Source organism: Mya arenaria, chromosome 9, assembly GCF_026914265.1.
Source record: "Mya arenaria isolate MELC-2E11 chromosome 9, ASM2691426v1".
NCBI classification, from domain to species: Eukaryota; Metazoa; Mollusca; class Bivalvia; order Myida; family Myidae; genus Mya; species Mya arenaria.
In genome coordinates, this window is record NC_069130.1 from 49,275,554 (window position 1) to 49,298,563 (window position 23,010).

General features: G+C 35.3%; 1 protein-coding gene across 1 annotated transcript; it reads left to right on the forward strand.

Moving 5' to 3' along the window:
* The first annotated feature begins 1,258 nt into the window (after positions 1 to 1,258).
* LOC128245616 (regenerating islet-derived protein 3-gamma-like) lies at positions 1,259 to 8,035 on the forward strand. Its single transcript, XM_052963819.1, has 4 exons — positions 1,259 to 1,296; positions 2,631 to 2,724; positions 3,141 to 3,249; positions 7,863 to 8,035. The coding sequence occupies exons 1-4, from the start codon at positions 1,261 to 1,263 to the stop codon at positions 8,017 to 8,019; spliced, it is 396 nt and encodes a 131-aa protein (XP_052819779.1). The 5' UTR covers positions 1,259 to 1,260; the 3' UTR covers positions 8,020 to 8,035.
* The last annotated feature ends 14,975 nt before the right edge of the window (positions 8,036 to 23,010 follow it).

The following is a 23,010-nucleotide window of genomic DNA, read 5'->3' on the forward strand; positions in this document are numbered from 1 at the left end:
GAAATCGGTTAAATAGTAAATAATAGTACACAGGCCTAGACTGAAAACCTATTTGTTAAGCTATATTTCAGTTTAAGTTGACGTCAAAAATGGCATCAGCCCGTTTAAGGATTAAATGTTTAAGTATTGGCGTTCAATGGTGTATGTACAAATTTGGTCAGCCCCGGGTGAGTTAAGTCCGAACGACTTCGTAAATATCCGGTCTTTGGCAAAATGTTTGCATAGACAGATGAAACGCAGTTCTAAGATAATTAACGCCCGAATCTACACTTGTTATTTACAAAACTGCGCTGGGATAACTCAACTACCATGCAAAAAACAAAGCCTCCTAGTTAATTAGATGTAGGTTTAACTGCCAAATGGAAATTACTACACGATCTTCTTGCTGCATAGTTAAATGTAAATAATTCTGACATTGTTAACTGTCTATATACTGCCGCTGTTGTTTGCAATGGAAAATGGCCGAGAAGTTCTCATAGACTTGTATAAAGTTTGGTGGAGTACATACAGCGGATCGGTTAAAAGGTGCATTGTCGGCTTTGTTCTTAAAATGAAATATATAGATTTTTTCCAAGAAATTTGTTAAACATACGAATGTGTTAAGTTCAGATATTTTATTGTTTGCAGTCGCTGTGTGTTTGGTATCCTGTGCGAGTCTAGATAATTACCCGTGTGTCGAAACCCCATATTTATCGGTATGCACTGTATAGTCGCTGTATGTTTGGCATCTTGTGCGAGTCTAGATAATTACCCGTGTGTCAAAACCCCATATTTATCGGTACACGTTGTATAGTCGCCGTATGTGTGACATCTTGTGCGAGTCTAGATAATTACCCGTGTGTCGAAACCCCATAGTTATCGGTACACGTTGTATAGGCGCTGTCTGTGTGGCATTTTAAGGGTGTCTAGTTATTTACTGCGTGTCGAAACCCAATATTTATCGGAACACATTGTCTTGATGCTGTATTTGTTGTATCTTGTTTTGTTTTTATACTAGTTGCCAGTGTATGGAAAACGCATAATTTTCGATAAACATTGTTTAAATGCTCTCCGTGTATATGTGTACGTCATTAAATGGTTGACCCTGTGTCATCTGACGTTTGATCCTTGTACTCTTAAGTAAGATTAATTCTCTGTTGCGCAATCGGCCACTTATATTCTAAAAACATAAATGCTGCTTCTTTTTATTTTCCAGATGCACAATGCGCATGTACGAGACCAGGCTTCACTGAATCGGATGATTCAAACTATTGCCTGGCCATGAACGTGAACACTGAAAGCTGGATGCAAGCATCAGTAAGATATAGGGCACAAAATCAATAAGTATACATGTATACCGCTTTAATTTAATGAGAGTGAGTGTGGCTTAGCGATTTACTTGTTAGTTTTAAACCTAAAGAAATAATACTTTACCGATGTTTAACATTCGTTTAGTGAACTTGACCATAAAACCAAAATATCTCGAAAAGAAACATCGCAATATATAATGAACAATATCCGGATTTTTCTTACTTCCTTTCCTTAATCAATCATATATTTTGGATGTTTAAGGGAGGTCACTGACAACGGTTTGTATAGAGTATAGAATTTCCATCATTCATGCAAAGCTTTTGTCACACTTAACTCATAACTATAAACATTTAACCTTAAGTTTACAATTGTTACTCATACAGCACCTGGTATTGTTATGCCCCAATAGGTGGCATATAGTTATTTGATCGTCCATCCGTCCATCAATCCGTACGTCCCGACAGTTTCCGATCAATATGTGAAAAACCAGTATTCGCAGGGTTCTTTAACGTTGTAGGCAGGTTTGTTATGCTCAGCAAATAAAGCCTTTTGATTTGGAGATCATTAGGTCAAGGGCAATGTCGTAGTGACCTTTGATAACCTGCAACTGAAAATCGGGTTCCGAACGCTTAGGCCAAGGGTTCTTATACTTTCTTGACCATGTTATGAAAAAAGCGTCCACTACCTTAGTACCACTATGAACCTTTAAAACAAGTCACATTACAGGCGTCATCATTCTAATTTAGTCACTTGAGACTATAAGTATCTTCCATGACCGAGAGTGTAAGATAGGTTCATTCCGACCCGAGCGTAGGGTGTTTCGCGGAAACGAGGTTTACCGAGTTTCCTCTAAAACACTCTGCGCGAGGGTCGGGATGAACCTATCTTACACGAGCGGCTATGGTAGATGCTTTTTCTCCCACCTCAGTTAAACAAAATTAAGTAAAAATGTATTTTTTTTGCTGGAACTCTTTTGTGCTTAGTGAAAATAATTGCGTACGGATATGCGATAATTCGTGGTTGTCATGGATATTCGCGCAGTGATTCAGAGTATGTAAATGGTCTGATCGGTCTTTAAATAGTTCTAAGGAGAGTGAAGCATTATTTCTTGAAAGGTGCGTGAAAACTGTTTTCTGGTGACATTTGAAGCGAGAAATAATTAACTAGCATTCTAAATATTGCCACAAGACAAGGTTTCCCTGATGCTACAGACGACAGTCTTCAGCAAGGGAGGTAATTACAATAAGGTGACCATTAAAAGAAGTTCCATACGGGCATTTTATCTTCGCCCGTCGCGATTCACTGTGTTTTTTATCATTCATTTGACCGTTCATTTTCAGATTCTTTGCCGTGGGTATGGAGCTACACTTGTCGTAATAGACAGCGCTGAGAAGCAAGCTCAGGTTGAATCGTACTTGGTTTCAAAACTTGGTGGTAAGAGTTTTCGTACTTCCCTCTTCTCTTAAAGTTTAAACTTACTATTCTCTACCCCAGATAGGATAATCCAACTATTTGGCAATGAAAAATCGTTATGTTGCCAACAAGCAAATATTATAAAGTACCTGTATGGAACTACTTTTATCCAACACTCACAAAATAGTTCGAGTAAAAATACATTTTTTGGACAATCATTTGTTTAACTGATGTGCAAGCTGCTCGTATAAGTTTCATCCCAACCCTCGCACAGCCCGTTCTGCGGAAACGGGGTTTATTTTTTTCCGTTATTAACATGAGTGGAATATGTCAAGAAATTTATATACCACGAATAATCTCTTATAAACTACTATAACGACGAGTTCTTAAACATAAAGTAAACTTGCAATGTTAATCACCGTTTAATTACGATTCAGGAACGACGACGGATACAGTGTGGATTGGGATAACAAACACATTTGGTGAATATGTAGCAGGCAACGGAGGCTGGATCAATTATGGGCAAGGGCCCCAAACCTACACAAAGTAAGCATTATGGGAAAGGGACATGTAGTTACACAAAAGTAAGCATTTATGTGAAAGAGACTTGTATTACCACAAAAGTAAGCATTTATGTGAAAGTTACTTGTAGTTACACAAAGTAAGCATTTATGTGAACGAGACTTGTATTACCACAAAAGTAAGCATTTATGTGAAAGTTACTTGTAGTTACACAAAGTAAGCATTATGAGAACGAGCCTTGAAGTTACACAAAGTAAGCATTTATGTGAAAGGGACCTGTATCTACACAAAGTAAGCATTTATAGGCAAGGGCCCTATACCCTGTACCTACATAAAGTAAGCATTTATGGACAAGGGACCTGTATCATCACAAAGTAAGCATTTATGGGAAATAGTCTTATGCCTACATAAAGTAAGCATTTATGGAAAAGATTCTTTTACTTACACAAAAGTAAGCATTATGGGACAGAGTCTTGTTGTTACACAAAGTAAGAATTTAAGAGGAAAGGACTTGTAGCTACTACACAGTAAGCATTTATCGGAAAAGGACATGTACCTACACAAAGTAAGCATTTTTGGATAAGAGTCCTGTAGTTACACAAAAGTAAGCATTTATGTGAAAGGACTTGTAGTTACACAGTGAAAGCAATTCTGGGAAAGAGTCTTGTTATTACACAAAAGTAAGCATTTATGCGAAAGGGACTTGTAATTACACAAAAGTACGGATTTATTGGAGAGAGTCTTGTAGTTACAAAATGTAAGTATTTAAGAGGAAAGGAGTTGAAGCTACTACACAGTAAGCATTTATGTGAAAGGGACTTGTAATTAAACAAAAGTAAGCATTTATGTGAAAGGGACTTGTAGCTACTCAAAGTAAGCATTTATGGGAAAGAGTCTTGTGGTAACACAAAGTAAGCATTTTTGTGAAAGGGACTTGTAGCTACACAAAGTAAGCATTTATGGGAAAGAGTCTTGTGGTAACACAAAGTAAGCATTTTTGTCTTGTAGTTACATAATGAAAGCAATTATGGGAAAGAGTCTTGTAGTTACATAATGAAAGCAATTATGGGAAAGAGTCTTGTAGTTAAACAAAGTAAGCATTTAAGAGGAAAGGACTTGTAGCTACTACAGAGTAAGCATTTATGCGAAAGGGACTTGTAGCTAAACAAAGTAAGCATTTATGTGAAAGGGACTTGTAGTTACACAAAAGTAAATATTATGGGAATGAGTCTTGTAGTAACACAAAGTAAGCATTTATGGGAAAGAGTCTTGTAGTTACACAAAGCAAGCATTTATGGGAAAGAGTCTTGTAGTTACACAAAAGTAAGCATTTATGTAAAAGGGGATTGCAGTTACAAAAAGTAAGCATTCATGGGAAAGGGTCTTGTCACTACACAAAGTAAGCATTTATTAGAAAGGGGCTTGCAGTTACACAATGTAAGCATTTATGTGAAAGGGGCTTGTCACTGAACAAAGTAAGAATTTATTGGAAAGGGACTTGTTACTACACAAAGTAAGCATTTATGAGAAAGGGACTTGTCACTTCACAGAGTAAGCATTGTTGGGAAAGGAACTTGTCACTACACAAAGTAAGCATTTATGGGAAAGAGTCTTGTAGTTACACAAAGCAAGCATTTATGGGAAAGAGTCTTGTAGTTACACAAAAGTAAGCATTTATGTAAAAGGGGATTGCAGTTACAAAAAGTAAGCATTTATGGGAAAGGGTCTTGTCACTACACAAAGTAAGCATTTATTAGAAAGGGGCTTGCAGTTACACAATGTAAGCATTTATGTGAAAGGGGCTTGTCACTGAACAAAGTAAGAATTTATTGGAAAGGGACTTGTTACTACACAAAGTAAGCATTTATGAGAAAGGGACTTGTCACTACACAAAGTAAGCATTTATGTGATAGAGACTTGTAGACATAAAAAGTAAGCATTTATGGGAAATGGAATTGTAACTACACAAAGTAAGCATTTATGGGAAAGGGACTTGTAAATACACAAAGTAAGCATTTATTTGAAAGAGACTTGTAAACATAAAAAGTTAGCATTTGTGGGAAAGGGACTTGTCACTGCACAAAGTAAGCATTTATGTGAATGAGACTTGTAAACATAAAAAGTTAGCATTTATAGGAAAGGCACTTGTAACTACACAAAGTAAGCATTTATTAGAAAGGGGCTTGCAGTTACACAATGTAAGCATTTATGTGAAAGGGGCTTGTCACTGAACAAAGTAAGCATTTATTGGAAAGGGACTTGTTACTACACAAAGTAAGCATTTATGTGAACGAGACTTGTAGACATAAAAAGTAAGCATTTATGGGAAAGAGTCAGATAAACATAAAAAGTAAGCATTAATGGGAAAGGGACTTGTCACTAAACAAAGTTAGCATTTATGTGAATGAGACTTGTAAACATAAAAAGTGAGCATTTATAGGAAAGGGGCTTGTAACTACACAAAGTAAGCATTTATGGGAAAGGGTCTTGTCACTACACAAAGTAAGCATTTATTAGAAAGTGGCTTGCAGTTACACAATGTAAGCATTTATGTGAAAGGGGCTTGTCACTGAACAAAGTAAGCATTTATTGGAAAGGGAATTGTAACTACACAAAGTAAGCATTTATGGGAAAGGGACTTGTCACTACACAAAGTAAGCATTTATGGGAAAGGGACTTGTAACTACACAGAGTAAGCATTTATGGGAAAGGGACTTGTAACTACACAAAGTAAGCATTTATGTGAAAGAGACTTGTAAACATAAAAAGTAAGAATTTGTGGGAAAGGGACTTGTCACTAGACAAAGTAAGCATTTATGTGAAAGAGTCAGATTAACATAAAAAGTAAGCATTAATGGGAAAGGGACTTGTCACTACACAAAGTTAGCATTTATGTGAATGAGACTTGTAAACATAAAAAGATAGCATTTATGGGAAAGGGACTTGTAACTACACAAAGTAAGCATTTATGGGAAAGGGACTTGTCACTACACAAAGTAAGCATTTATTGGAAAGGGACTTGTAACTACACAAAGTAAAAATTTATGGGAAAGGGACTTGTAACTACACAAAGTAAGCCTTTATTGGAAAGGGACTTGTCACTGCACAAAGTAAGCATTTATGTGAAAGAGACTTGTAAACATAAAAAGTAAGCATTTATGGGAAAGTGACATGTCACTACACAAAGTAAGCATTTATGAGAAAGGGACTTGTCACTACACAAAGTAAGCATTTATAGGAAAGAGACTTGTTATGACACAAAGAAAATATCTATGGAAATCAGACTTGTTATAACACAAATTAAGCATTCATGGGAAAGAGTCTTGTAGTTACAAAGTAAGCATTTATGGGAAAGGAACTTGTCACTGCACAAAGTAAGCTTTTATGGGTAAGGGACTTGTGGCATGTATGGGGTTGGGACGTGTAGCTACACAAAGTAAGCATGTATGGGGTTGGGACGTGTAGCTACACAAAGTAAGCCTATATGGGTTGAGACGTGTAGCTACGAAAAGTAAGCATGTGTGGGATTGAGACGTGTAGCTAAAAAGTAAGCATGTATAGGGTTGAAACGTGTAGCTACACAAAGTAAGCATGTTTAGGAATAAGACGTGTAAATTCACAAAGTAAGCAAATATGGGGATCAGTCGTTAAGCTACAGAAAGTAAGCATATATGGGGAACAGTCGTGTATCATTACTAAGAAGACATACATGGGGTTGAGACATGTAAGAAAGCGACTGAGAAAAACATGTATAGGTTATACTGCTAGAAACACAATATAAGCATTTTTGAAATAGAGACTGTAAATTGCATTCGGTAACTATTGATGCGATGGATGTTTAAATTAGTAACCCACAATTATTGTTTATTGGGAAAAAAGCTGCCCAGGGTAAGTTATTTTAAAGATAGTGAAAGCTCGCTTCACAATGCGTATGCTTTTATAGGGTAGTGAAAGCCCTCTTCGCAAAGCGTAAGCTTTTATAGGGTAGTGAAAGCTATATGGTAGTGAAAGCCCTTTTCGCAAAGCGTAAGTTTTTATATGGTAGTGAAAGCACTCTTCGCAAAGCGGAAGCTTTTATAGGGTAGTGAAAGCCCTCTTCGCAAAGCTTAAGCTTTTATAGGGTAGTGAAAGCCCGCTTAAGCTTTTTTATAGGGTAGTGAAAGCCCTCTTCGCAAAGCGTAAGCTTTTATAGTGTAGTGAAAGCCCTCTTCGCAAAGTGTCAGCTTTTATAGGGTAGTGAAAGCCCTCTTCGCAAAGCGTAAGCTTTCATAGGGTAGTGAAAGTCCTCTTCGCAAAGCGTAAGCTTTCATAGGGTAGTGAAAGCCCTCTTCGCAAAGCGTAAGCTTTCATAGGGTAGTGAAAGATCTCTTCGTAAAGCGTAAGTATTAATTGGATGGCGACAGCTATATTTTGTTTTCTAGACATTTGCTTATTTTTCGGTAGGTTTTGTTTAACCTGACACTAAACATATAATGAATTCGATATAGCCTAAGCAGCTTTTATAATATAGAGAATGGAGTTTATATGTATGCAAGTGTCTCCATATAAGCATTAACCGGTCTGCTGTCAATAAGAACTGTTATGAGTTGTTGTTTTATTTCAGATTGATTTGATGTAATTTGTGTTCTGCGTTTCAGCTGGGAAACTGGTTATCCGTTGACGACGTCGAAGTACAACTGTGGTTATATGCTCAATGGGAGCCCAAACACTAAGTGGAGGAACGCACAATGCCTTGACAGCAAAAAAGCCGTTTGCGAGTATCCATCGGAACAGACTACACCAACTAAACGCTGACATCCCTAATTTTGTGTATCCATCGGAACAATCTGTAATTGGGGAACTTTGACTTAACTTGTGAACATATATTGCAAAAATAAAGGCTGAACTGTTTAACACTGCTGAATTTAATACCCAAATTCGGTTTTGAAAATGGAAATTGGACTATTTAGATGTTTTTTTTAAGAAACTTAAGAACTTTTGAGGAATTTTTCTTGCGTTGAAACATTTTATAAATTGGGCTTACTTAAAGCTGCACTCTCACAGATTTACCATTTTGACATTTTTTTTTTTTTTTTTTTTTTTTTTTTTTGTCTTGGAACGAGACAATTTTTGCGAAAATCCATAGAAACCAGTTATATAAGACTGCTGACAAAAAATCAGATCGCAGATTTTTATATTTAAGTACAAAAAAGATGTTTTATGCATTATTCTTAAAAAGAATAGTAACGGTTTAAGCCATAAAACATTAATTTTCGAACGGAAATATGAAAATCTACCTTCTGATTTTTTTGTTAGCAATCTTATATCATTGGTTTGCAGGTATTAACCCAAAAAATGCTCTTTCCAAGAAAAAAAAGAAAAAAAAGTTGTAAAAATGGTAAATCTGTGAGAGTGCAGCTTTAACAAAGCATGTCTGGTTTTTACCACCAACTTACAATGCAGAACTAAAATACAAAATAACACATATTTAAGTACAGACGAACCCCGTTGACTCGAACTCACAGGGACCGGCGAAAATACCTCGAGCATCGTAAAATTCGAGTCAAGCGGGATTGTTAACCTTCAATATAAAGAAACCAGTCCCATGCATCTGGTTCGAGCCAATGAGGAATTCGAGCCAAGCGAGTTCGAGCCAACGGGATTCGACTGTAATTTGTAAATAATTCACGATACTGTCTATACTAAAATCGTTCTGCAAATAAGATCTTGTTTTTGATAAATAATGCCCGATGAGTTCCGAATGAAACTATCATTCTCTCGCTTTTGTTATTTCGTACGGAATCCTATTAAACTATTGAGTCGGAACGCCTCGGCCATTTTCCGTCGAAAACAGCCTAGGATGTATATGTACGGTTAACAAGTCAGATATCTAAACGCTCTAACTACGCTGCAAGTAGATCGCATAGTAATTTCAATTTAGCAATTAAACCTAATGACTTTAGTCTTGGGAATCATAATTATCTATGCAATAATACATCCGACGTTGTTTTCGATGGAAAAGGACCGATGAGTTCCGAATGAGGGCCATCCTTCACCCAACCTAATAGATCATAGAAAAAACTCATCTTATAGTTTTATTGTTTTCATTATACAATTCAGAACGAAAACTCTGTCACATTGCATAATTTATGCATACCCTTGCCATTTTCCATCACTGTAAAAGTCTGCGTCTATTTGACCCGAGCGAATTTACCTTTGAGGACAAATTGGTGTCTTATAAATAGAGAACAACCTACATTTACAGCCTAAAAAAGCAGATAGGCAATCATTAAGTACTAGGCTTAGTCATTAAGAATTTCAACTTCCGCAGAAGTTTAAAGGTCCGCCACTCACCCGATACGCAATGGGTCAGATTTTGCGTTGACAATGTATCAGCCAATAAGGTTGTATTCTAAGTCAGTTAGATGACCTAAATTAAAATTTAATGACTAAGAATGGCTCGTTCTCTACGCTCACTCCGCCCATTCTTAATCATTAAGATTTTAATTCATGCCATATACCTATTTCTTAGATAATATTAGTCTATATGACAAACACAATAGTCATTGCGTGGTTAAAGCTCTGACTGCAACGTAGAATGTTTTAACTGAAAATTATGTTACGTCTCCTCGCTGTCATTTTGTTTTGTTTTGTGTTCCGGTATTAATATTTTGTCCAGAAGGTATTGACAAGTGTAATTACTAAACAACAAAAAAAAACTTCATATTAAAAACATTTATTAATAAATAAGTGTGTACATAGATGCATTACAGTGGTCTTACATGAACAAGCAGTTCAAGTGAGAAAAAAAACGATTCATAAATAAGAAGGAATACCTTATAGCACTGATACTATATGAAATGACAAGCATCCTCGTAATCTATGAATAAATATAAGTGGGAATATTGCCCTTACATCGTAAGAAAAATATCTCATTTTTTTTCTTAGTCTCAAAATTATGAACAGTTACTATTGTGCACCCATAAGTATTTTAAACAAGCGCGGACCACGTGGTGGGTTGCATTCGGAATTTCTCGGTCATTTTTCTCAAAAACAACCTCGGGTGTATATGGACGGTTTACATACTCAGAAATCGGTAGTTTTAAGTTCGCTATAAGTAGATTGCGTAGCAATTTAATTTAGCACTTTAACTTCATGACTTAACTATTGGTAATCTTATTAATGTTAGCAATAATACACTTCACTGGCAATTATTAAAACTTAGATCAAGAAATACAAGCTAAAACTTTACATTTAATTAATGATATAACTAAAAAATACGAACTACTTCTATACATCCGAGTTTGTTTTCGAGAAAAAAATGGCCGAGGAGTTCCGAATAGGTTAGTTGGTGTAGTTAGCCGTAGGAACAATAGTGATGAGTACCGTGCAATACCTAGCATGAGCATATTGTAATGACGTGGCAACTTATCAGCACGCTACTTATTGCACGATACCTTTTGATGCGATGGAATGCTTAAACGAACACACAGAACATGTAGAGAAATGATAACAATATAATTTAGGACATAAATGCATGGAAATATGAAAATATGTATGCCGTCTTCTAAGATCTCATCTTGACTTTGAACTCGTGTTTTTTAACATCTTATCACAGATAACAGGCATCATTGATTTGTATACGAGTCCAAGGGTAAAAAAAGCTTGTCAACATCAACGTGATATCCGGAAGTGACGTAATCATCGAAGACAAATTTCGTCGCGCAATAGTTGAAATGACGTCATCAACACAGTGGTATCTACTGCAGGGCGTACGCACACAAGAACATGTTTTGCCCGCAAAGGTACATCGTATTGAAGGCGTCGCTTCCTGAAAAAGAAAATGACAAGATGTCTGTACATGTATATAAAACATTTATAATATAATAATTTACTTACATAATTGGGAATGTATCAGTACCGGTCCCTTTTGAGAAACAATGAGAAGGTATCCCTGGTGAGTGTCGAAGCCACAACCTTTTGATGGGGGCGGACACCTATACTACTAGACCACTCTCATCCTCGCTATTTACTGTTCTTATATTTAAACAAATAGTCCCTCCCAAATTTTCTTCTTGTCTGATTTGTTTGTAAGCCTATGTAAAGTTTGTATGCCTTGATATAACATCCCCCCCATGAAAATAAATAAAAAAATAAATAAATAAAATAAAAAATAGAAATAAATAAATAAAATAAAAATAGAAATAAAAAAAAAAAAAAAAAAAAAAAAATAAATAAATAAATAAATAAATAAATAAATAAATAAATAAATAAATAAATAAATAAATAAATAAATAAATAAAAATATATAAATAAATAAATATATATATATAGAATATTATAACACTAAGGCTATTTAAGTGTATGTATTTCATATTTCAATTTTAGAAAATCAAACTCTAAGATTGAGATTTGGCCTAGAATACAAACTGCTTTTTATTAAAAATGTCACATGACAAGTCTCAAACTTATATAATAAACGGTGTACATTAAAGACTCATCCATATTTTTGTACACCAGAGCGATGATACGATGTGAAGATTTATCTTTGTCGAACCTCTGATGAATGGAATGCCCATCTATCATCAATCGCCATTAATATCGTTCATTTAGGACATTAACAATACTATTGAATGTGGGTGGGCAATGCTATACAATTATTGACCAATAAGCCATTGAATATGATCTGATACTGGCATGAAGTAAATATGACTCACTGCTACTTGTCAAGAAGTGTTTAATTATATGGCAATTTGTTTAAAGGTGCCAAATATGAATAGAAAAACTAATAACCACGCCGGAATATCATTGACTTTATAAATAGAATAATTTAAATTTTGCTGCGTTTAACGGAGGCATTTCTTGTTGTATCTTTTTACGTTAATCAAATGGAAACTAAGTCAAATCATTCAGAGCACCTCGGCCATTTTCCATTGAAAGCAACCTCGGATGTATGCCGGTAAATCAGTAGAAGTAGTTCGTAAGATTTTAAAAAAACACTATAAATTACATGGAGTGTTTTAACGTGTATTTTGTATTACTTTGCTTAAATTGATAACCCGTGAAGTGTTATGCATGAAAAATAAAGATTCCCGAGAGCAAAGTCATTAAGTTAAGTAACTGCTAAAATGTAATCACACGGTTGTTTTCGATGGAAAATGGACGAAGTGTTCCGAATGTAAGTCCAAATATACAAAAGCGCATTCCCTATCAACCGACTAGTAATCTGAGTGTTAAGTTAACGCAAACACTGACAATAATAGCTAAAGGGCAGCCTGAATTACATACAGTCGAACCCCATTGGCTCGAACTCGCTTGGCTCGAATTCCTGTTTGGCTCGAAGTGAATGTTAAGGACTGATTCCCTTAAACTGAACGTTATCATTCTCGCTTGGCTCAAATTTTCCGGGGCTCGAGGTATTAACGCCATCCATTGGAGTTCGAGCCATCGGGGTTCGACTGTATATATAATCAGATAAATACTAAATAATTGTAAATAAAATACAAATATCTTACCTGAGCCACTGAGAAGAGCCCAAGTCATAAGGTCGAAGCCACTATTTCCATTTCCGGCGGATTGTGCAACATGTGAAAGAGCCTGAGCCCTCGCAAATTCAGCCTGTCCACTATTTGCCATTCCCTGGCAGGCCACACAGACGAACGCACAAGCAACAACAAGTAGAGCGATGAAAGCCTTCATTTTCTCACAAAATTGCGTGCTGGTGGCCGCCTTGGTAAAGGACTCGAACGTACAACTAAGGTACTCCGTACTAGACGCTTAAGTTAAATATTTGTCTTTTTTTGAGAGTGACCGATTATTTTATACCTGGGAACTAAACCGCTTTAAACTGGACACGTTTAGGGCCTATGTAATGGAAGTGGATTTGATGGGTGCAGACAACCTGACGCGTAATAGTCAGATCCAGTTTCAACCGGTTCCTAATTAATTCTACAATAAAAGGAGTAATTTCGCATGCATTTATGACGTTTCTGACGTTTACTGCATATCGGTACGTTTTTTGTCAAGACGGAAAAAACGGTCAACTTTAAAACCTGTAGAACATATTAGGGAGAACAATCGACGTTTTGACAGCTGCCGTTGACAGGTTGCTTTGTCATAGATCCAATAATTTTAATATTATACATTCTTTCCTCCTTCGGTATTTTCCGCGTGAATCATGTTTTTTTTTCTTTTTCTGTCATTACAAATTCTAATAATTGTTGGATACATGTATAATATATATACAGGTGATTTAAACTCTGCCAACGCAATTTCAACACCATTTACCATCGAGAACTTCGGATGTTCGCCGATGCATTTGTAAAAGTAGTTCGTAAAATTAATACTAATAATATTATTAATCGCAGAATTCTAACGTGTAATTTGTATTACTAAACTCAAGTTGATTTACAGTGAAGAATATTGTTGCAAATGAAATTCAGATTGCTAAGAGTAAAGTCCTAATGTTTAAATGCTAATTTGATATTTCTACCTTGTATAGCTAAATGTAAAAAAATGACATTGTAATAAATGGTGGATCCGTGGTCTAGTGGTAACACACTTCAATCAAGGGACCGCAGGTTCGATTCCCCGTCACAAGACTAAAGAAATACTTCTAGGAGGGACGTTAAATGGGGGTCTCAGTGCTATAAACTGGTGCACGTTAAAGACCCAGAGTAGCTCTAACCAGGGTTACATTCTGTCTTTGCACTATGCTCCAAAAACCCAATATGACTAAGAAACATATCGGAGCACTTATCGGCCTTGCCCGTTCGCAAATATAAATAAAACCCCAACCCAATTTTAAATAGTCCATACCCATCCAATTTTGCTTTGACCTCAATATGTTCAAGTGTGTACGTGCAATATGCTTTGGTCATCAGAGCATTCTTATCACATGTTCTTTGCTAGAAATAGCTCATTATGAACTAAAATATGTTGTGTTTTATCATTAAACTAGTTCAACATATGAATGCATTAAATTTGAAACTTTTCCTTGGTGCACATATCAAGTAAAACTATATTGTCCGCCTTTCAAGACGCACTATATGGGCTGATGCCATTTTTTTCCAGTTTAATGCATTATCATCCTTAGCTCATTTGACTTTAATGATAAAAACGCATATGATTTAGGTACAGATATTTGAATAGAAGCCTTTTATAATATCTTTGTTTTAATTAATAGCTAGGACGCCACAAATTCCCCCAATTCAATAAGCGATTAAGCATCTTTAGTTTTTTTTTTGTCTTCACCTAAATTATATGCATTTTTTTCGTTATTATCATTAAAGCTGCACTCTCACAGATTTACCGTTTTTAAAACTTTTTTTTATTTTTTTGTCTTGGAAAGAGCAAATGTTTGCGTAAATATCTGCAAACCAATGATATAAGATTGCTGACAAAAGATCAGATCGCAGATTTGCATATTTCCGTCCAAAATTAATGTTTTATGGCTTAAACCGTTACTAACATTAATTTTTGAACATGAATATAAAAATCTGCCATTTAATTTTTTGTCAACAGTCTTATATCTGTGGATTCCATGGATTTTCGCAAAAATTGGCTCGTTCCAAGAAAAAAATAAAAAAGCTGTCAAAACGTTCAATCTGTGAGAGTGCAGCTTTAACTCATTTGACTTAAATGATATAAACGCATATGATTTAGGTACAGATATTTGAATAGAAGCCTTTTATAATTTTTTTAATTAATAGCTACAAAGCCACAAATTCCCCAATTGAATAAGCGATTACAGATGCACTCTTACTCCCAGATAAGATTTACCACAATTATTATAATTGTTTTAATATTCCGGAAAGGATGAATAATGTCGAAAACAATGGTTCCCGATTTTTTTTTTCAATGATTACCGAGTTTAATTTGAAAGAAATGAGCATATAACACGGTATTTCTACCTTATGGGACTATAGTAGACCACAGTAAATCTTTTAGCATGAATTCACCAATCATTTAATGTTTATTCCGCTTTCTGCTATTAAATACACGGTTACAAATTTGTTATCAGTAATGAATATTTTCCATTAAAGCATTATTTAGTAAGTAGTTAAAGGTTTATCAGTCGAAATTGATGTTTGTTATACATGTGTATATATTGATTTTGAATAAGAGTGTCACTTAAAGCTTCCTTAGTTTTTTATCCTTTCCTAAATTATATGCCTTTTTTCGTCATTATCATTAAAGTCAAATAATTAAACACGATAATGTATTCAAATATTTTTTTGGCATCAACTAACATTGTGCGCCTTGAAACTCGACCATATGAACTTTCACAATGGATGACTGCTTTTATCTATGAAAGTATGTCGACTTAACCCAGTGCCTTAAGCAAGTTAAATGGAAGCCAACTAAAACTTCTTTGTAAGCATAAAGTCTAATGTATAAACCCTTTTTCTTTGGCCAAATAGTTAACGTGCGTGAACGCTTTAAATGATAAGCTTGTCTTCAAATTGTACTTCACTTATTACTCAGATCGTCAACATCGTATTCATCTGCTTTCAGGCACATTTGAACTGAATGACTTTTCTTACGCGTTTTGCATAAATGTCACTTTCTAAGTTTTAACAAATTACAAACACTTATTTAACGACTCGCCCATCATTAATAATTCATGTTTTTTTTCAATACAACATTATTTACATTTCTTATGCAATTAGTCACTTACGATGTGTAACTAGAGTATGGATGTCCAATGTTGGAATGTAACCTCAATCAAAACAACTTGTGTTTCACTTTAAGGGTTAGGCACCACTTATTCATATTTCTGTAGCCTCCAACTGTTAAATATAGAATTTTAGTAGGCAGTATCCACGCTGACAGAAGTATGAATATTAAATTAATATATTATTAAATATATTTAATAGTAAACCATACATACGTTTAAAAGCTATTATGTTATCATTGTATGTATGTATAATTGAACTGATATTTTGATCATGTTATACGGAAAACGTTTGTGTTCAAATTACTTTTTAAATGAGTTGAATCTTGAATTTTCATTAAGACTGATGTATATATGCATATGCTAAGTGCAGCAATTAACTTGCATGTTCTAAATGATTAACTTGTCTTATCCACAAATGACAGCATTTGTTGCAAATATCATAAATCCTTATCATCATGACCGCTTGATATTTTCTAAACTGAGAGACGTTTGTTTTGCGTCGGCAGAAATGACAGGCTCTATGTTTAAACTAATTACAAAAAGAAAATTTAACGACTCGACCATTATTAATAAATCCAAGTTTTTTGATTGCAAAATTATTATAAAACATCAGTCACTGTATTCAGAGATGATGAAAAGTATGATGTCAAAAGTTGCAACGTCATTTTGACACACATAAAAAACTTCTGAAGAGAATGGAAACGGCTGAGAACGAATTTATATGCAGTTAAAAAAGGCGTGTCCGAAATGTGTCACAAAGGGCAATCCCACATAAACTCATGGCCAAAAGTGGCGAAAACTATGTTTTAATTATCCCCCAAGGATTTATTATCATGTCTTGAAAAACAAAATAGATTAAACATCTTTATTTATGTTTTTCCTCAACATAAGAACTTGTAGAGTTTGCATGCGTTAGGATGCTTATGTTCGTGTTTTTAATTACTGTCGTCGACATAATTGCTTTATTATTTTATATGTTTGTCTTAATTTTTTTTATATTCTCAGCTATTTCATGTAAGCGCAAATAATTGAATATGCTTTTTTTCCAAACACACACCATGCGTATGGTACTTAAAGTGACACACACTCTAGTCGTAAAAAAATCTACTGCCGCCAACCTGATATTAATTGACAACGACAGTAAGTCGATTCTATTCGATTAGTGTTATATCACTTATATATATGTGTCTGATTAGGTTGTTTAAATGTATTGTCCAATCGGATTAAGAAGTTTTCGATCGGGAGGACTTGTTCGCGAATAATGCCTCAGATTCGGACAAACACCTAAAACACCTCTGAATGGGCACATGTATTATGCCTGCTCAAAATTAAACATATGGAAAGAGCTGTTACTCTTTGACAATTGCTTAAAACAAAACAGTTTATCTATAAAGTTGTTATTCTTATGCACAAGTCAATTGTAACCACGCCCCGCCCAGGTCCGGGGAATAGCGGGGACTTGGACTTTCGGTCCAGCCAACCCCGGCTAAAATCCCTGCCCTGCGGGGACGAACAGATGGTAAAATCCCCAACAAATGCCCCCGCACCCCAGGGACCCTAGGTAAGGCCCATTCTCCGCTATATTTAAAGCGAAGACAAAACCACCGCATTCACCCGGCACTGCGGGGCCACCTGAAAGGTAAAAACACGGCCCATTTCCCCGGCTATCCCCGGTATACCCACGGACCTATTTTCTCAGATATAAGCTAAGATATCGTTTATGATTATTGATATTAAAGCATGTTTTGTTTAAGACGACCGCACTAGCGGATCACTAATACACGGTGGAGAACCCACGTGACTTATTGGCCAAGTGCATGGCAACAAATGTCCTGAATCGAGACTTGTTGACATGTATTGCCGTGAATTAAAAGTATCTTTGATTTTCATATTGTTTTGCCTTAACCTTAACCGTTATTATTAAACGAAACTTTATAACAGCATGAGATTAACAACTGTGTGGCATAAACAAGGAGGGATATGTCAAATATGTGAAATGATGTTACTAAGCAGGCAGACGTCATTAACAACGATTCTCGCAACAGTTGGTATCACTATTTTAGTAACATTTATGGACAATAACTGACTGTGAATACAGTATGTATTCGTACATTTTACAACGTATGTAACATTTTAAACAATACAGGTATCACCTCTCCGACATCTTTAAGACAAGTGTGTAAATCAAGACAAATTGTTAAGGTTTTCCTCTTTTAATAGCACAATGATATTACATTAAAATAAACTATAGATAGAGCAATAAATATATCATTAAATACATGGTATGTGATAAAACAAAGTCAATGGGAATCTTTCTAGTACGAAATGGGGCCATAGCATCTACGATTTAGTCGTACGAGCAATATTTCAGTGCTATATTTCCATAGTCTGTTTCAAATCTAATTCATAATTAACAACTAAATCTGTAAGTTGAAGCTTATTTCATTGTGTTTATATTTTTCAATTCAATTTGGGACACCCATGTTTATATTTAATTGAAATTCTTGATCCTACACTATTGGTCATACGCTCGTTGATTCAATGGGCGATAAGATGGATCGTAGACTCATACTTTACTCTTAGTAATGGTTACATGCACCAAATCATTTATTGTTGTTACTTTATACTAACAATCTTTTTATTTTAGTGGTCTACATTTTATTTGGTAAACTACGTATTAAGTGGGCCAGCCACTGATTTTATTTTTCGCTTTACCAGATTGAAATCAATAACAGCCGACAGCTGAATTACTGAAATAAATGAATTGGTAAACTTGAGGTTGGTAAAAAAAAATAAAAAATGTTGACCACTAGAAAGCGTTAAGTTCTAGTCTTAAACATTTGGAATTATAACTTCCCCGTGTGTTTAAAGGTCCGCCCACTGCCACTCCTCGATACACACTCCTTGTGTCAGATTTTGCGCTGACAATGTGTCAGCCAATGAGGTTGTATTCTAAATTACTTAGCTAATACCTTAATGATGAAGAAGGGCTTGTTCACTTTGCTCACTCTGCTCATTCTTAATCATTAAGATTTTACTTCAAGTCATGTTACTATTACTAAAAGCTCTATAGCAGTTCGATTTTACTATGATTGATTGAAGATGAGAATGTTGCTCATGATGGCAAAGAAATGCATGGATTTGAGTACCGATATTGCGAAAACACACACACATGTACATAGACGAGATACAAACGTTAATTTTCTTATCACATCTTATTCTTCATGACACAATATATTTTAATAGTTCATTGTTGTCAAACGTTGCAACGTCATTTTGACACACATAAAAAACTTCTGAAGAGAATGGAAACGGCTCAGAACGAATTTATATGCAGTTAAAAAAGGCGTGTCCGAAATGTGCCACAAAGGGCAATCCCACATATACTCATGGCCAAAAGTGGCGAAAACTATGTTTTAATTATCCCCCAAGGATTTATTATCATGTCTTGAAAAACAAAATAGATTAAACATCTTTATTTATGTTTTTCCTCAACATAAGAACTTGTAGAGTTTGCATGCGTTAGGATGCTTATGTTCGTGTTTTTAATTACTGTCGTCGACATAATTGCTTTATTATTTTATATGTTTGTCTTAATTTTTTTATATTCTCAGCTATTTCATGTAAGCGCAAATAATTGAATATGCTTTTTTCCAAACACACACCATGCGTATGGTACTTAAAGTGACACACACTCTGGTCGTAAAAAATCTACTGCCGCCAACCTGATGTTAATTGACAACGACAGTAAGTCGATTCTACTCGATTAATGTTATATCACTTATATATATGTGTCTGATTAGGTTGTTTAAATGTATTGTCCGATCGGATTAAGGAGTTTTCGATCGGGAGGACTTGTTCGCGAATAATGCCTCAGATTCGGACAAACACCTAAAACACCTCTGAATGGGCACATGTATTATGCCTGCTCAAAATTAAACATATGGAAAGAGCTGTTACTCTTTGACAATTGCTTTAAACAAAACAGTTTATCTATAAAATTGTTATTCTTGTGCACCAGTCAATTGTAACCACGCCCCGCCCAGGTCCGGGGAATAGCGGGGACTTGGACTTTCGGTCCAGCCAACCCCGGCTAAAATCCCTGCCCTGCGGGGACGAACAGATGGTAAAATCCCCAACAAATGCCCCGTACCCCAGGGACCCTAGGTAAGGCCCATTCTCCGCTATATTTAAAGCGAAGACAAAACCACCGCATTCACGCGGCACTGCGGGGCCACCTGAAAGGTAAAAACACGGCCCATTTCCCCGGCTATCCCCGGTATACCCCGGACCTATTTTCTCAGATATAAGCTAAGATATCGTTTATGATTATTGATATTAAAGCATGTGTTGTTTAAGACGACCGCACTAGCGGATCACTAATACTCGGTGGAGAACCCACGTGACTTATTGGCCAAGTGCATGGCAACAAATGTCCTGAATCGAGACTTGTTGACATTTGTTGCCGTGAATTTGATTTTCATATTGTTTTGCCTTAACCTTAACCTTTATTATGCCCATTCAAAATTAAACGAAACTTTATAACAGCATGAGATTAACAACTGTGTGGCATAATCAAGGAGGGATATGTCAAATATGTGAAATGATGTTACTAAGTAGGCAGACGTCATTAACAACGATTCTCGCAACAGTTGGTATCACTATTTTAGTAACATTTACGGACAATAACTGACGGTGAATACAGTATGTATTCGTACATTTTACAACGTATGTAACATTTTAAACAATACAGGTATCACCTCTCCGACATCTTTAAGACAAGTGTGTAAATCAAGACAAATTGTTAAGGTTTTCCTCTTTTAATAGCACAATGATATTACATTAAAATAAACTATAGATAGAGCAATAAATATATCATTAAATACATGGTATGTGATAAAACAAAGTCAATGGGAATCTTTCTAGTACGAAATGGGGCCATAGCATCTACGATTTAGTCGTACGAGCAATATTTCAGTGCTATATTTCCATAGTCTGTTTCAAATCTAATTCATAATTAACAACTAAATCTGTAAGTTGAAGCTTATTTCATTGTGTTTATATTTTTCAATTCAATTTGGGACACCCATGTTTATATTTAATTGAAATTCTTGATCCTACACTATTGGTCGTACGCTCGTTGATTCAATGGGCGATAAGATGGATCGTAGACTCATACTTTACTCTTAGTGATGGTTACATGCACCAAATCATTTATTTTTGTTACTTTATACTAACAATCTTTTTATTTTAGTGGTCTACATTTTATTTGGTAAACTACGTACTAAGTGGGCCAGCCACTGATTTTATTTTTCGCTTTACCAGATTGAAATCAATAACAGCCGACAGCTGAATTACTGAAATAAATGAATTGGTAAACTTGAGGTTGGTAAACAATAAAATGTTGACCACTAGAAAGCGTTAAGTTCTAGTCTTAAACATTTGGAATGAGGTTGTATTCTAAATTACTTAGCTAATACCTTAATGATGAAGAAGGGCTTGTTCACTTTGCTCAGTCTGCTCATTCTTAATCATTAAGATTTTAATTCAAGTCATGTTACTATTACTAAAAGCTCTATAGCAGTTCGATTTTACTATGATTGATTGAAGATGAGAATGTTGCTCATGATGGCAAAGAAATGCTTGGATCTGAGTACCGATGTTGCGAAAACACACACACATGTACATACACGAGATACAAACGTTAATTTTCTTATCACATCTTATTTTTCATGACACAATATATTTTAATAGTTCATGTCACTGTTGTTTGCTGACATCATTGAGAAATCGTATTGTTTTAAATTCTTAACCAGTTTTTTAACGCAATCGGCTGTTGATGGTCTTTAAATAACATTGGTTGTCCTCAATGTTTTCTATGTGTGTATGTCCACTTCAAGTGTTCACAGTTAGTATCTGTTTTCAGCCCACATGCAAAGCCATATGTTTCTTGAGCAGAAGTACCACATTCTGAGTTGGTCGTTTCCTGAAATGATAAATGTTACAAATCATTTATTATTATTTTAATTACTTTGGGAACATTTGTGTAAGTATAATAACCAAATTGCCCACGGTACACAACGAAGCATAGTGAAGTGTATATTGGGGGTATCCGACGATGTCTCTTTACAGATTTGCAGAACTAATGAACTTAGCCACATTAAGTTTAGGAACATTTGTACGCTTGATCTTTTTTGCGTTAACCAGACCAACTTAACAGAGCTAATAGATAATTATCTACTTTCTCTCATACATATATTGCGAAATTTGGTAAGGAGTATTTCACTAACAACAAATATCACCTCATGTCAAATAAAAAGAAAGATTGCGTCAATTACAAAAAATACCACAACATGTCAAATAAAAAGACAGAAGTCAGTTTTAGTGCGACAAAGATGTCAAATACTAATTATGGTTAATGTTGATGAAGCAAGCTTCAAATTCCGGCAAGTTTAGAATCAATCATGAAAATAGTCTTAATTTTGATTTTAGCGTCAGACCAGACCAGAGCAGATGATTTTAAAGAATGATTACCATTTTTAACAGCGCAACAACTGGCGCAAACTTTTCGAACGTTTTAAGCGTTTGGAATATTATTTTATAAGTCCAAAGTTCTTACTTATAATCTTGATTTTACTAAACAAAAAATAATTTAACGTGATGATCTTAAAGATGATAAAATAATTGTTGATTTTTAATCCAAAACATTTAAAGAACCTAAATATCATACAAAATTACACAAAAACAAAAATAGCGCGCTTAGCCTAATTCTGTTATAAGGTACTGAAGATGTTCAAGAAATTGAGGCCTAATCCTGAATTATGCGTATAGCCATACAATTAAAATATGATTCACTGACTACTAAATGATTCCAGGTCCTTTCTTTTATAAATTTTTTATTTAATACCTGATGCGTGGAGCATGGCAAAGGTCGGCAGGTCCAAGCCCATCCCCATCCCTGAACCCTGCGTTCTACCGCTCAAAGCCTGCATGGCCTTCATCTGGTTAACAAGGCTTCCACCTCCGCTTCCGCCACCGCTAATGGCCCCGATTCCACCTCCCATTTGACCGAGAGCAACAACCGCCAGACAGGCCAGAAGAGCAACCACCATCAAACCTTTCATATT